The 17,360-nt window shown below is 38.4% G+C and overlaps 1 protein-coding gene across 1 annotated transcript; it reads right to left on the bottom strand.

Annotated features, from left to right (window-relative positions):
• Nucleotides 1-1,478: 1,478 nt before the first annotated feature.
• On the bottom strand, nucleotides 1,479-17,302 carry LOC137612808 (potassium voltage-gated channel subfamily B member 2-like). The gene is made up of 3 exons (XM_068341522.1): nucleotides 17,112-17,302; nucleotides 13,957-14,711; nucleotides 1,479-8,029 (listed from the first exon to the last, which is right to left on the bottom strand). The coding sequence occupies exons 2-3, from the start codon at nucleotides 14,539-14,541 to the stop codon at nucleotides 6,047-6,049; spliced, it is 2,568 nt and encodes an 855-aa protein (XP_068197623.1). The 5' UTR covers nucleotides 14,542-14,711; nucleotides 17,112-17,302; the 3' UTR covers nucleotides 1,479-6,046.
• Nucleotides 17,303-17,360: the final 58 nt, after the last annotated feature.

Consider the following 17,360-nt stretch of genomic DNA (forward strand, 5'->3'; position numbering starts at 1 on the left):
ATGGAGGGGAAGCGCGCTGCGTCCTGCGCCCTCAGACAGTCGGCATGTTTGGATTCCGTTCCTGCGGTTTGTCCCCCTCGATCGGTGCTGATGCTGAAGTGAAAAGAGAGAAAGCTGCCGCCATTTCCTTCATCCATAACGCTTAAAACCCATGACATCATCGTCGACCCCCCCATCCCCTCCTCACTGACTCTATCCTCCACTCGTCGCGCCCCCATCCCTTCCGCTCTGACTCTCTCCATGTCAGCCACTTTCGTGGGTGTTTGCATACAGTTTGGGCCCTTACAACACACACACACACACACACACACACACACATACACACACAAGACTGTTGTCGTTGAGGTCAAATTCATGACAATGAACATTTTCCACTTGGACCAGAATAAGAGTTGGAATTGAAATCAAATTCAAGAGCTGTCATGGATCAGAACCATGGACAGCTCTGTTTGGCTCAGGCCCATGCGCATCTCTGTATGTCGACCCCAAAATGGTGTTGAAATGCCTCAATCGTCCAAACTGGTGAGCTGATTTACAGAAAAAATTTTGACAAACCGGACTCTCTGTGCGAATACAGAAAAACTTTTTTTTTTTTTTAAAGTCATGCATTTTGTTTTCCAAGTGCCAATTTGGCCCATATTGCGGTGGCAGATAGTTGCGGATAGAGCGCACGTATCAAACAGACGCTGCAGTCTCCCCCCCGCCCTCCCCACACTCCGAAGGTTACTTTAGGTAAATATATATTTTAATTAGTAACAGTAACATTTTGTATTGTCATTCCTGTCCCCAGTATGGTCACAAGAGTTTGAAATGAAAAGTGAAACTAAAATTATGTTTGTTTGCTTGCTTGCTTGTGTTTGTTGTTTGTGTGTGGTGTTTGCACTTCTAGAAAGGCCGACCTGTTTCAATTAATGCTGGATATGTTGATTATCAAATAATCTAATGCATGGGGCTAAAACAAGTAATTTTCAGTGGTGCTCCAATACCATGGCAACCACAGAAAACAGACGATGGGTTGACAGACTTTTTATTTAGCAAACGCTTCACAGAAGATTAACTTCACTCAAGTCTTTGTATTGTGCAGTTCAAAATTAAATCACATAAGTTTGATGTTGAAGCTAATATTTAATTCTTGAATGTACAAGAGTGACACAAGATACACTCGAGACTAAACAATGAATTAAATGAATATTAAAATTGTAGTCATGTAATTTACAATACAAAAAGTATAATACGGACAATTGTAAGTGGTTTCAAAATATTTAAGAATGGAAAGAAATGTATTTAATTCATTATTAAAAGTTTTTTGTATCTGAATATTCAAAACAAGCAAATGCTATACTTTTATATTGTTTAATTGTACAAAAGCATTTGGATCAAACTAGCAATAATGTTGCTGTTTATATATTAAAAAAAAAATCCTTAGTGGAAATTTAAAAAAAAAAAGATGGAATACCAAAGCAGATCAGATGAAAACATTTATTCATTTTGCATAGTGGTTACTGAATCAAAAGTTTCTACAAGTCATTGTTGTCTTGCTTTACAAATAATGACACAAGTAATCTTCAAACAGTCTGTTTCTGACCAAGTATTTAAAGCATAAAGCGAAATAAATGACAGAGTAAGAACACAAGATGATGAAGCAGGTTTTTTATGTCTGATGATTGATTTATAATTGGTAAGAAAGCAAATTACTTTTTTTCTTTTGGTAAATTATGTGTAAACAACCTTTGTGTGAAATACTAACATTTCTGATATCACACAGCCACATGGTCAAATAATCCAGAATAAGCAGGACCCCACAAGGGAACAATTAAATAAAATTACTCGGCTTACATCAAACCTTTACATCAAGTATACAATGACTCATTTAAAGTCCATATTTCATCACAGAAATACCAGAAAATATTTTTTCTCCTGGCTTTCTGTGAGGACAGACGCATTCCTTTTTGTCTCCTGTCTTCTCTAACTCTCATCCCGGCAGTTTATTTGAATAAAAAAAGAAGGTTTGACTCATCCTATATGAACTTGTACCATGGACCATCAATCAATCAATGTCAAAATAATGATAAGAAAATTATCACATTCTGTTTCACTTTTGTTTTTCTCATTCACAGTATTTTTGGTTTGTTTGTTGTTTGTTTGTTTGTATTTTAATCACAGTTGTAGTACGCCACAATTGTTGAAATCCAGTACTTGCTTGCAAGCAATGTTGCATGGAAACAGGTTGCATATCCACATAACCACTAAACAGAGTCAAAGAAGAGAAGAAAAAAATGAACACAAAATCAAAAAACAAAACAAGAAGAATACATCTGATCATATTTTTTCACCTTCTCATAAATTGTCTGTTTATGAAAAGGCACATTTTTAAATAAATATACTGGAATATGAACAACAGCTTCTAGTGTGTCATATAAAAATGGATGAGTTTTAACTCAGAATATGTCATCTTCAGTCAATAACAGTGAATAACTTAAACGGCCGTGCTCTGTGCGTTTGATTGTTGCGGTAAGTTAATGCACAATTGATAATAATTCAGAAATATACCAGTTAGATTGGGAAGCCTGCACAGGGCAGTCTTACTGTATATTGCATTCAAAATACAACCAATACAACACACGCATGAGAAATCACACAGACACTCCCTCTCCAGTCATTATTACATGATTTACATCAAACAGTACATGCAAGGTAGAACAGAAGAAGCACCTTGTGGTGACCCCATGGGCTCAGACACTAACTCTTTGAGTGGGACACTGTTCAGACTAAAGACGCAGCTTTAGCTGGAATGAATACCAAAAGGGTGAATATGGACATTTTCCTTCAAAGAATCGTTGATTATTTATTGCAACTTTATGACTCCAATTATTGTAATTATTATCACAGTTCCCACGTAGGTTGTATTTTGTGTAGATCTATTTAAATGTCCTTTTGGTGATGGTAATGTAGTCACCAAAGCAGTTGTTGAGTCCCGAAAACACGGTGAGATAAATATCATCATATTAAGAGAAAATACATTTTCAAATGATAACCATTTTGAAAACTAACCTAGACCACTGTCATGTGGAAATAACACACAGCCCAACTGTTGCTAATACTCTAATACTGCAAATAATATTTGTAACTGTTGAAGTTCACATGAAATAAAATACAAATGACAAAATATAGTACGAGGGAGAAGTGTACGTATTGTCTCGTGTCATCAGGACTCTTGCTTCATAGCCTTTTTCAAACTATATCATTACCTTGTGCAAATATGTCATTCATCCATCTTCCAACTGTACAGTGGAGAACTAAAGAATCCTTGCACTTCTGTTTCGGTATTTTTTTATGCAGACAGTAGCATTTTCTTGACAATTGCTGAGCTTGCGCGTAGTATGAGCCTCATAACTTCAATTACTGTGGCCACTATGAGCTGTAATACTTTTTGCGTATTTTAACATCAATGGATTTTGATAATTGTGTTGACTTTTCAGTAAATTACTGTTCACTCTTGTGTGTTTGCTTATTTTTTTGTTTATTCTGATTTGTATTCATAATATTCTTTATTTGTATATATGCAAGTCAATTTTCATTTGGAACAATCCAGTCTGTTTTGTCTCATCTTATTGTTTGGTGTAACGGTTCTGTTCCATGTACCAGCCACACTGGGATGAGGCAGGATGGATCCCAGCTAAAGATGAAACAAAAGACAACGTAGCTGTCATCATCTTCTCTTTCCGTTGCTACAGAATTCTACTACAGCTACTAAAACTGTTGCTTCCTACTCTGTGTGTCTCACATCTTTCTCATAATGTAAAAAGGCAAAAAAAACATTTTATGATGCATGAGGTTGATAATGCTCCTCATTTTCATGATATATCGTATGGCTTCTTTTTTTTAAATTTTTTCAGTTAATTTTATGATGTAGGAATATTTTTTTATAGCATGGATGATGACCCATCATCCATGCTAACTACTGTGTCCTTTTCTGCGTTTGTGTAAGAGGAAATACCTCTCCAGACCAGCAGGTGGTGGTAGCCTCTGTTTAACAATCACAGATGGCTATGGGAAAAACAAGGACTGCAGCTCATGTATAAAAAAAAACCATTGTCATGATAAATCAGAGATCCTGGCATTTTCACAAAACCCTCTCACCATCTAAATCACATGTGTCAAACTCAAGGCCCAGGGGCCGAATGTTGCCCGCCACATCATTTTATGTGCTCCGCGAGAGCATAAAAGGTCAGAGAGCCTAAAAATAAATAGAACAAAAGCATGCTTTGGCCATAAACTACATTTCCCTCAATCCAGTAATTAAGCCCATTTTAGTTATTACAAAAACGTTTTGATTGTTATTTTTCTTTATTCATTAGATACTTTGATAGAGGTCTGTGGGTTCATAGACTGACAAAAGAATTTATGTTGTAACTGAGCAACAAACAAATATATTTTTTGAGTGCAACTTTAATGTTTGTCATCTGAATAAGTAATTAATTCAGTTATTTAACATTGAGAAATAGTTACATTTATTTTACATTACACTGAGTAACATTTAGTTACATTTTTAAGTTACTTCTGGCCCTTTGATGGCAGCCATTATGCTTTTGTGGCCCTCGGTGAACATGAGTTTAACACCCCTGATTTAAATGATAGCAGTTAATCTTATGTTGTTTTGCTGTGATCATGACAATATCTGAGCTATTCAGGTATTTGAATGATGGATAGCACTTAAGAAGTGTTTCCTGTCTGCGCTCGTTTGACTTTTATTTTCCTGTTTTTCTCTCCCCCTCTCCTCTTGACTATTGGTTTTGGCCTTGATCATGAATGATGAGATTCTGCAACAATTCCTGAGTTGCAGAATTTTATTTCATTAAATTGATGTAGATATTTAGATTCATTCTGTCAACTTCCAAATGCTAACTTGTTATAACTGAATATAGCAGGGCTAATTGCACACACATGGGTCATCAATGCTTTGATGGGATGGGAAATAAGGTCACATTTTCCACCCCTATTTGAACATTACGTCAGAGCGAGTCACGATTCATCAGGCTATAGTGACACATCTTGTATAGAACTGCACAAAACTGAGACAGTAGCCCTAAATTGTGATACAGGCAGCGAGTGATTACCTGCAAGTTTACTGATCACATTTATTAATGAACTTGTCCATTGTCCCTATGTGCTTCCCTCTGTCTTTTTTCCAATTCAGTTGTCATTTTAAATCAGTGCACTTATATCATCTAGGTGCAAAAGCCTTCCTGCTTTTATTTCCAGCATTATAGAGAAGGGAGTGACAACAATAACAAGAACAAAAGCAACAAAAACAACAAACCTAACCAAAAAATAAATACATACACACATTCTTTACACAGTGAGATATAGCAGATACATATTTTTCTTGTATTATACAGTGCTACACTATCTGTACCATTGACGTGATTGAGTGAGACCTTTAATTCTGTAGAGTATATGAGCTTATGTTTAATCTGGAACTTTTTATAGGAGCACAAAACCTGGCCTAACACAATGATGTGCAAGCAAGACCTATAATAAAGAAGAAAAATCTTGTAAAATATACAAGTCCCATAGGCAATTTTAAAAGTAATACCTGCTTGGCTGTAGAAATAAAAACACTCTATTAATAAAAGGCTTATTTTCTGCTCAAAACTGAGCCCTACATTATTATAATTGAGTCACAGTTGTTGCTTTTTTTTTTTTTTGCAGAATATCAGTCCATTCTGACAAAAGACAGTATTGATCAAATAATCCCCAATCAATAGACATAGTCTCCTGACTATGACTCCCACATTATCAAGTAATGAAATGTTCTTGACAGCTGTGCTTATCAAAAAATAAATAAAGCAATTAACTTTGAAAAGTCTTGTGAAGCACAAGTTCATCTCTCAAAAAGAGTTAGTAGTAAAAGATGGTAAAAGTTTAATGAATGTTTGTGTGCACTAAGCATTGATCCTTATATACGTTTTTCTGGTCAGTTATGGAAACTGAGCATCTCCCTGCTCTATTTGGCATACTTCTGAACCTTTCCATAGTTTTGGCCTCACATTCTTGTTTCACAGGGTGGAGAAAGGTTTTTGTCCAAAACGATGTGATTTTCTTGTTTCTCTCCACTACCTTCTGGTCCCTCTCTCCTTTCACATTCCTCCCACGGCTCCATAGTTACAAGCTCTTGAGTGCAGTTTAGCTGGTTGGCTTTAGAAGACAGTGTACTGGGACTGTTGCCTGACTGGGCAGTCGGTCTCTCCATGTGATCCCATCTCTGGTGGCTTAAGCCGGTGAGCTGTCCTTCACCTTCTAATCTCCTACCTCCTGATCCTTCACCTGCCTCTTGGGAGTTGGTCAGACTGACAGATTGCTGGGCTAGAGATGGAGATTGCAGGATTGCCTGCTTTGCTTCCTGTGTCACTGAGCAAGGATATGTACCAAACGTGGAAACCAAGTCATCAGGAAGTAGTTGCACAAACTTGGCTGAGCCAGAGGGGGCTGCGGTGGTCATTGCCTTTCGTATGTCATCCTGGGCTCCAATGATGTCAACTTTAAGAGCTCTTGTCTTTTGAGAGCTGTTGTAATCTTGCAATGAGCTGCCGATCCTTTGATAGGTGTTGTCAAAGGTCTCACCTTCTTGTGCCAAACCCATATCTTCAGCCCCACTTTGTCTGGGACTGGCCACAAATTCATACAAACCTTCTTTGATGATGGTCATTGACTGAATGCTGTCAGGGCCTCTATTAAAATCAATGGTGCTGATTTGACTTAGATCCAAGGGGGGAGGGACACGGTGTCTAGTACTAGTTGGACCTCCGTCAGAACTTGGGGTCGAGGAGTTTCTTTCTCTCCTCTCCAATGAAAAATCATCAGAAACATTGGATGATGCTCTACTCACGCTGGCTATAGGTGAAATTACCGGGGTTAGAGTTGAGCTGAGTTCCGTTAATTTTTTTGGTTTTTGCTCTGGGATCTTTGACATCTCTTTGTGTGTGTCATCCAGCCACTTTGCATTTTGGTCACGTGAAGTAGTTTTGTTTGATGGCAGCTTGCCTCTTTCAGGGGAACCAAGCTGAGTCACTCCCTGGTAATTTGAAAATTGTGGCATGTCTGTATTGCTGGAATCTGCATTGGAGTAGTGTTTGTGGTAGCTCCATCGGCTTGGTGATGCGTGATTGTCCACAGGGCACTTGCTTTCCTCTTTCTTTTCACATAAGATGTCTGTGAGTTCCATATTACGTGCAAAAGCATCCCTTAGGTTAATAGAAATAATGCTTCCACTCCGTTTGGCTCTTTCAAGTGCCTCCCTCCTCTTTATAGCCTTCTCTTGCCTCTTCTGCTCTCTATAAAACTCTGAGAAGTTGTTGACAATGATTGGAATGGGAAGGGCAATGACCAAGACACCTGCTATGCAACAAAGCCCTCCAACAATCTTGCCCAGCAGGGTTCGTGGGTACATGTCTCCATAACCAACAGTCGTCATAGTAATGGTAGCCCACCAGAATGAGGCAGGGATACTGGTGAATTTGGTGGCATCTTCATCCTTCTCAGCAAAGAACACCAAACTAGAGAAGATCATAATGCCCATGGCTAAGAAAAGGATCAGCAAACCCAACTCATTATAGCTCCTACGCAACGTGAACCCCAATGACTGAAGTCCTGTTGAGTGTCTGGCCAGCTTTAAGATTCTCAGAATCCTCATAATTCGAAAGATTTGAACCACTCGGCGCACATTCTGGAATTGCATCACATTCTTATTTGATTCAGTCAAACAGAGAGTGACATAGTAAGGCATGATAGCCAGCAAATCAATGATATTCAATGGTGCTTTGATAAAGTCCCACTTATTGGGTGCTGAGAGCAAACGCAGCATGTACTCCATGGTGAACCAGGCAATGCAGACAGCCTCAACATGGGCCAAACTGGGGTTGTCATTGAACTGGCCAAATTCATCTACAACCTGGAGCTCTGGCAGGGTGTTCAGGGACAGAGAGATGGTGGAAATGATGATGAACAGAATGGAGATCATAGCCAGAATCTGAAAGACAAAAGCAACATTTTATTTTACAAATTACTTGACAGAAAATGGTATAGACATTTATAGTTCCCACAGGATAAATGATCGTGACTAATGAAATAATGTCAAAATGTCAAGATAGATTTTCACAAGCCCACATTTAAATTCAGAGATTGTTTATTAACCTTAATATCTATCTTTAGCTGATTTGAGGAAACTATTGCACTGTTTGTCACAACATGACTCACTGATAAATTAGACTTACAGGACTCAACACTACTAATACCATTGTTCATAATAATCCCTAACAGGGAACTCTATCTGAGGTGAGTCTTCTCTCTGTGCTAGGACATTTCAGGATAATGGTAATAGGATTATGTTGCTATCTTTGGAAAGGATAAAGAGAGGTTAGAAGTGTTTACTCATTCTTTCCTAACTAACAGGAAGAATCAAGGTACAGTTTGGATGCAGAAAAAATGATTTACATTTTATGTGTAAATTTGTAAGAAAATAATTAACATGTCATATATAAATTAAATTATGAACACTTTCCCATTTTAAATTTGAAAGCAACAAAATATATGTGGTGTTTTTTTAGTAGAAATATTCATGAGGAGAATAACCCTTTTGTAAAGCTAAATGATAGCTGTGCTTTATAGCTGTAAATACCCAGATAGTGATACCAGGTGAGTTAGTTGAATTCAAACACTTTGAGGGAAACTAATTGCTTTAAATCATTTAATTCAGTTCAGTTCACTTTGCTTTCAGTTTAGGACCTTAGCAATACCGAATTATTCAGCAATACTGTATGTAACAGTGTGGTTTACAAATAATAAGTCCGGTTTCTACACTTCAGTTTTACTCGCATAAGCTTTGTTACTCAAATAAAACCCTTTGTTTATATAGTAATTTTTAGCCTACCCTTGACTTGCTTGGCTTAGGCTAAGTACCAGTGGTTGTGGTTCTCACCCTGGAGTCATGTACTGTTATACTGATTGTTATCCTGCACAATGGCACACACGTCAACTCAGAGTAATGGAGACCAAACACTGTAGTGGGTGCGTCAATTTTTATCTTAATATCAACACAGAGACATTAATGCATGCGTGCATGCGTGCATGCGTGCATGCGTGCATGCGTGCGTGCGTACGTGCATGCGTGTGTGCATGTGTCGTGGAAGAGGGGGGATATGTCTTATGTAAACTGTTTTTAGCATTGTTTTTATGCAAACCACTTTGGATTACTCATTTTGTATGAAAAGAGCTTTCTAAATAGAGCTTTGATTGATTGATTGATTGATTGATTGATTGATTGATTGATTGATTGATTGATTGATTGATTGATAGCATTACACAGTGTGCACACTTCCTGCTTCATAATCCTCATTCAGAATTTGTTATCTGTGACAAAAGCTTTACATCAAAACCACAAAAGTAAGCAGGTACACAATATGCATGCAGCTTGCCATCCATGTGATTCATCAGATCAGGCCAACTTGCTCCATTGCACCGTGGTTCAGTTCTGAGGCTCATGATTGGTGGTTTTTGGTGGTGGACTTGAATCATGAGCCTAGTTGGTCTGCTGCCATGCAGATCCGTGCACAACAAATTGTGATGCGTATTCTGACACCTTCCTATCAGAACAAGCTTTAACTTCAGACCACAGGGCTTGCCTTCACTCCCCCCCTGCATCAATAAGCCTGGACCATTTTCCCAGCTTCTGAAACATCAACTTTGAGGACAAAATAATTACTGCTGTTTTTAATGGAAATATTTCAAGGAAAACTGACAAATTTTAAGCAGTTCTATGTCTTTACAATTTGATATCATGACTGCTCAGTATTCACCATTACGCCAGCACTTTGTATTCCAAAGTCCTTGTAATGACATAATTTACTCCAGTCATGCTGGTCATGCAGAGAGCATACACTATAAAATCAAAGCTCCCCCCACCCCCCCTTGCTGTTTCTACAAAGGTTAATACTGTTAATCTGCAGCAGCTGCCTTTCGCCAATTAGAATTCTTTCATTTGTTCTTACCAGGTAATCTAATATTAAGTAATTTACCAACTAGGTACTCTTTTTTCACCCATAAAACCGCATCGTGTATCTTCACTGTGCATGTCAGGCTTGCTGGAACGTGACCACGCTTTCCACCTCTTTTCCATTGAAACTTTTCATCTGTGGTAATGAAGGACATCTCCTTATGCCTGTCTTAAGTGCACCAGCAGGGCTAGGCAGACTGTATGAGGTGACGGATCAGGCAGGTAAAACAGATGAAGCAACCAAGGCTGTAGCTGTAGAAAACTGTGCGTCTAAATGCTCTTCTGCCCCTGCAAAGTGGATCACTCACAGAAAAAAGTGTCTTATATTAATTACACTGACTGTGTGTCTGACTGCAGTGAACTGTCCTACACTCTGATAACTGGCAGTCAGGAACACAAATTTTATCCTGAAAAAATGTTTAAAAGGTTCCTGCAGCAGACCAAAGGTATGAAAGTTTTAGCCAAACATCTCATTAAAAAGAAAAGAATCAAGAAAGACCATGAAATATTTTGCCTAAAAAACAGATGTTTCAAATTAGAAAACTTTATTTTAATTTATCTATGCAATCTCCCTTTTTAAACGCAATTCGTCTAACTCTCTTCTGGTTGCTGAGGGAACCACTGGTTCATAGAACCATGCTTGGACTGTTGACAGCGCTGTGCTGAGGTCAGACCCTGAATTTTCAAGGCTTTTTTGAAGATGTCATAGTTTATTTTTCTCCTGCACAGCTTCTCATCAACTCTGGCAGTTTTTAATCAGCGTCTGCTTCATCCACTGACACAGAGTTCTTTGGATCTTTTCTATCAATGTTGTTGTTGAGTTGTCAGATAAAATGTCTCATAAAGATGATTAACGACTGTCTGCCTGCAAACAGGTCATGCATTTGGGTCCTAGTCTGACCTTTAGGATAAATCTGTCACAACTTTCAGAAAATGGGTAATCCTCATGATACGAACCATTGACTTACGAACATTCTTAGATACGAACAACTGCACGCCGTCGTGTACGACTAATGTACAGTGCAAAAATTGATTAGAATTATTACATCAGGGAACAGTCACTTGTCTATAAAAAAAATTGAGTGAACGACAGGCACACAGCAGAATTCTACAAAGCTTTTATAGCATTCAATCAATCCTTCAGCACAGGTCTCCTCCTTCCAACGTTTTACTAGCCCATACATTCTGGCACTACCCAAATTTACCAACATATTGGCAAAAGATTTTCTGATCTTTTTAAGATATCACAAGATGTTATCAATCCTAAACCACTGATGCCAGTTTTTGACCTTTTTTTTTTTTTTTTTGTGAGGAGCATGATGACAGTCATATTACTTTTAGCACACAGTCTGATTATTAAACTGGAAGCAGCCCCAGCCTCCAACACTTTAACCTTATGAAGTATGTTATGCATCATATGCATTTGAAAAAAACATTTTTTTCATTGGGAGGATGTGAATATAAATCTACTAATCTGACAAACTTCATCATTTGAATAAAAATTGGCCAACTTTCCCATTTTGTTGTTAATATGAAAGTACTAATGAGCTTTCCCCACATTCACATAGATTTTTTTTATTTTTTTCTGTCCCTTTTTTCTTTTTTGTGCTCTTCTCTATTCTATTCAATAGTCATTGGTGCTGCTAATCAGCCGTGTCTAAATATATTTCCCTGTCGCTTATATTTGAAATGACCCCGCAAGACATTGTATACTAACTAATAAAACTGCCCGTTTACTGGCAGACAGTAGGTCACTTCATTCTTGCATTATGACAATTTATGTTTAATCGTTGTTTTATACGTCTGTTGAAAAGTTATATTTCAGAAAAGCCAAGATATTGTTTGTATGTTTAACTTTGGAAACCCCCAACAACAACAAAAAAAGAAGGAATTTAAAAAAAAAAAAAAAAGTAAAAATGTAAAAGTTACATTATGGTACTACAGCAATGTATTTTGTTTATGTGATGTTTTTATATCCTGCAATTGAATTGTATTTTCTTTTGTATTTAGAGCAGTAATGACATTTAAATGACTTCAAATGGCGATTATAGATTGAAATTTAATAAACAACGACTTAAAAACAAATCAGCTTACAAACAGGCTCTCAGAACCAATTGTGTTCATATAGGTTGAGGACTCATACTGACAGACACAAGGCAAACATATAGGATGACTGTAGCATCCTATAATAGTGCAGTTTGACTTAATCCTTCAGGTACGACCTCAATGACTCTCGCTGTATTAGAAACTTTTCCAGTGAGGTAGAACTGAAGAAGTCTCTTTGATGAAATATCTTCAAATCCTTCAAATAAACATAATCCAGTAGGTTCCAAGTAAACCTTCGTGGATTACAGACAGGAAAGCAAAATTTCCAGTAAATTAAAAATTTCATTACCCCCTCCCTCCCTCGTGCAGGTCATATAGTTGGTAGGAAAGATCAGTCTGTAATTCTATTTGTAGGTGTACCTATCCTGGTAAGAACCCCAAAGCAGATTAGGCCATATTCCTCCCTCATTCTAGACAGTGTTCAGCCAGAAGCAACACATACAGTCCAGTTTAATGATTATGAGAAGAAAATTTTACAGGAAATAATGTTGTTTCTGTGACTCACTACAAAAGAATGAAAAACAGAATGGCATTAGACCCAAAAAATAAGAAGATTATGTAAATTGTCTGAAACTAATCCCTATTATTGGAGCATTTAATACTCATACTATCAAATAAAACTCAACTATTATGAATAGCGGTCCATCTGGACTGTGGAGTGTGTGGGAGTGTGCCGCTGCTGGTAAAAAGAAAACTACAACAAAAATGCTGCACTGTATTTTCCACATGGCCAGGTAATGCTCTAATCAGCAGTAACAGAGAGCTGTATGTGTCACCAAGACGGGACGCTCCCATTGGTTAAACCCTGAGCTACTTTACTGCTACTGAGAGGCAAATGGCTTGTGTTGGCGCAGGATCCTAAGCAGCTTCCCTCCTGCTGACTCTATGTTTCAAACATGGTCACATGGACCTCTGAAGGCCACCACCGCAGTGCTCATTGATGAACCCTGTCATTTATCATTCAAAATCAACCACACATGTATGACATGCACAATATTACATACAAGTCGATGTATGTAATGTCCTTGTTCAGTTGTTACACAAACATACAATTTAAAAAAGTCAGGAAGGGGCAAATACTTTTCATACCACTGTAGATGTTTTGTACTGGACTCCATTGTTTGCCTTATTGCTAACCACTGCACATCTCAGCATGCTTCACAGTCCACCTGAGAACAATGTGCTGGATCTCCATTCATTCTTTATCTGCTCAGCAGTCAAAGTGCGCTCTGTATGTTTGGAGATGAAATTACAATAGGGACTAAGGCTTACAAAGAAAATTAAAAAGTGGATTAAAGTTGATTAAACTTTATTGAGTTAGATGGTTGAACTTATGAGCTGTTCAAACTTTGTCAGTTTGACAAATTCCCATTGGAATGTTCAGTTCAAACACTTCCTTAATTTCTCACACGTGGAAGTTGTATTATGTCCAGTTTCTTCTTCTGACATCTAATCATTACAGCATTTATAGTACCTGCTAGAAAGAGGTAGAGCCCAATCCTCTGTCATAAGCAGGATTAAAGGTGTAGCATCCAGCCAGTAGTTTCCAGACGAAGATAAATACATCTACCCACTTTTCATCAGAGACATGGGATTAAAGAGTTTAAATAAAAAACTGTGTGTTTTCACAGCTTTATACATAGTGTCAATGTGTGTGAGTATAATGTAGTTCCAATGAAATGTTTTCTTACAGTATTTAAGATGAAGCCTGGTGTGTTTTTACATGTTAAATTTCCATCCTCTCTATCACCATCTCATATGAAGGAGGATTCTGGTGGAGTGTGTGCAGCTGGCCTTACCTTTGCAGACACAGATGAGCTGGGCTTCTCCAGCAGATCCCAGAGCTTTTGCCTCTTCTCGGGGCAGCAGCCTTCATCCTCCCCCTCACCATCATTTTCCCTTATTGTCTCTGCCTCCCTTCTCAGCTCCTCATTCATTTGCTCCTTTTTCTGGTGGTACCGTGCCTGGCAGCATGACTCCAGGTAGATCTCATCAATACCCCAGTAGTCCAGCTCTTGGCCAAAAGATAGGGCACACATCTCCTCCATCATGTGTAGTTTGCCTGTTCTGTAGAAGTTGAGGATTGAAGAGAAAGCCATCGGGTGGCGATCAAAGAAATACTCATTTTCTGTGACGCTGTAGTCATCGCAGATCTCCAGGAGTGACTCGTGGGTGTTGCAGTCTCTTAGTCGTCCCAAACGAGTCCTGGGAAGTCGGTCGAGTGTTCTCCAAAGGACTTCGTGTGTGAGGCCCCCCACATTAAGTCTGACTCGTCGTGAGCGGGCCTTGATGCGAATGATGTCAATTGGCTCAGGGGGGAGCACAGGAGCGGCGGCCGGCAGTGGTAAGACTTTGGGTGTGCTGTAGTTCACTCTGTCAGTCATGTTTGTTGTGCATGTGCTTCTCTCTTCCAGCAGGGAGGGGTGACCTTGTTCACAGGTGCAGATGGGTGTTTTGAACTGAGATGATGGTGAACAGGGTAAATATTTCCCAGGGTATAATGTGGGATCACCTTGTGGGTTTCAAAACGGTGAACTACGGAATCGATCCATCGCTGAAAAAAAGACGCAACACATTTATATTAAACAGAGCAAATATCATTTAGGAATGAAGGTTATCCGCAGTAAGACAGAGTACGTGTGTGTGAATGAGAGGGACCCAAGTGGAAGAGTGAGGTTACAGGGAGAAGAGATCAAGAAGGTGGAGGATTTTAAGTACTTAGGGTCAACAGTCCAGAGCCATGGAGAGTGTGGAAAAGAGGTGAAGAAGCGTGTACAGGCAGGATGGAACGGGTGGAGGAAAGTGTCAGGTGTGATGTGTGATAGAAGAGTTTCAGCTAAAATGAAAGGAAAGGTGTACAAAACTGGTGAGACCAGCGATGTTGTTTGGTCTAGAGACAGTGTCACTGAGGAAAAGACAGGAGACAGAGCTGGAGGTAGCAGAGATGAAGATGCTGAGGTTCTCTTTGGGAGTGACCAGGAAGGATAGGATCAGGAATGAGTACATCAGAGGGACAGCACATGTTAGAGGTTTTGGAGATAAAGTCAGAGAGGCCAGACTGAGATGGTTTGGACATGTCCAGAGGAGAGATAGTGAATATATTGACAGAAGGATGCTGAGTTTTGAACTGCCAGGCAGGAGGCCTAGAGGAAGACCAAAGAGGAGGTTTATGGATGTAATGAGGGAGGACATGAAGGTAGTTGGTGTGAGAGAAGAGGATGCAGAAGACAGGGTTAGATGGAGGCAACTGGTTCGCTGTGGTGACCCCTGAAGGGAAAAGCTGAAAGGAAAAGAAGAAGAATCTACTGTAGGTCAGTGTTTATGGAAAAAAAAAACCTTGTTAAAACCTCAAACAAGAGGATTCTTAGAATTCCACACAAAGGGTCTCTTCCCCCATAAATTCAATAAGCTCCTAAACATACACAACACCTGCATTTTTATTTAAGAACTTAGATCAAATTTCTCTTTATGAGGTCAGTATTCCTGCTCCTGTCACCGATAAATGTTTCATTTGGTATTTATTTTACCTTTTGGAGTTAAATGGATTGCTCTCAGGGTTCTTATAAATTATGGATCCACACATTTATCCTTTCATCTGTATGTATGCAAAATTGGAAATCTGCCAGTTAGCTTAATTTTTGATTAACAAAAAGTTTGTCCAAAAAGTTGAATGCAATGTCTCAAGTTGTCGTATTCAGTAAAAAGTTTTAAACTGTCAAATAAACGTTCACATTAACATGTCAATTTTAACAAATCATAGAATAAAATTTTCATAGTTTTCCATGGTTTTAATATTTTTTGGATTATTCTGAAACTGAAATATTATACTGAATATCAAAACAGAGGACTTTAAATAACACAGGATCGATTTTAAATTTTAAATATTTAAATATTTTTCCGACTTATTTTCAATTAAATTTGAACAATCCAGTAAATCTGAAGCTTCAACATTCACTTACAGTTCTGTCAAATGTCTTGTGTGGGCACATGACATTGGTCTCTTGCAAAAGACAATCGTTTTTAACCTTATAAATAAACGACAGTAGATTTTAATCCCAGAATTGTCTCAGTGACTGTTCCAAGTGGTTTAAAATTTTAAAGCCGGTTAGGAAATTCCATGAAAGTGGAATATGTGACTGACCTAAAAGACTCAATTCATTTGTGAGTCAATGGTCAGACTAAAAAGGAGCAGTTGGCTCTTTTTTTGCACTAAATATTAATTAATTATAGCCTGAATAATAATAATTTAATAACTGGGTATTATTTTTAGTTTAGACATTATCTTGTACCAATGCAAACTTAATCCAGTGTTAGAGAATGAGTGGAATCTGAGCTGAAACTTTCTTTGGTGAACTATAAATGCTTATGTTGCCACGAGAAGTCCTCTGACAGCCGAACCTTTATCTGATTGTGTAATTGAGTTCCACAAATCCCAGCAGTGGCATTAGGCTTTGTCTTCCCTGGCTCAAGTCTGCCTTAGTTAATAATAGACTGACTTCTCCAGGGACACAAATGAGACACACAGTTAAGAGACGAGCGAGGTGCAATGTTCCCGTCCCAAGATGTGTCCTTGTCCTTCAAAATTAATGAACTTCTGAAATAGAATTATTTAGTTTTATAATTTAATAACACATTTTATATTTTATGAACAATTGTGTAACAGGTTACGCTGATGACCTTTCTCTTCACTGTCTTTATCCAAATCAAAACATTAAAAAGATGAAGATTTGGATTCAAATATAAAAAGCATTCAAAAACCCAAGGTGAGAGCACCACATTCATGAGATTAAAACGACTCACTCTTAAACCCAGATTAAGATCAGGAGCCCACAACAAATTGGAAAAAAAAAAACCCCACAAAGAAACTAAACAGGTAGAGAAAAAATTAAAGGATGTTCAAACCAACACATATCACCTGGACCCAGTCTCTAAACAAACTAAAAGAGTTGCTTACCGACGCTGATCAGGAGGTCCGACCATCGCACCGGTCAGTTATCTGAGCTGCTCTGCATGATCCCCGCTCCTGATTTGTGAAAGCTCCCATGAGAACACACAACAATGGCGATCTGCATTTTGACAAACATACAAACAACAACAAAAAGTACTGGAAAAAAAACAAAACACAAAACCAGTCAGCCAGTGCAGGAACGCAAATGTCCCGGGATGTGTGTGTGTACAGCCATGAGGGGAGAGAGAGAGAGAG

This window comes from Antennarius striatus, chromosome 18, assembly GCF_040054535.1.
Source record: "Antennarius striatus isolate MH-2024 chromosome 18, ASM4005453v1, whole genome shotgun sequence".
Classification (NCBI taxonomy): domain Eukaryota; kingdom Metazoa; phylum Chordata; class Actinopteri; order Lophiiformes; family Antennariidae; genus Antennarius; species Antennarius striatus.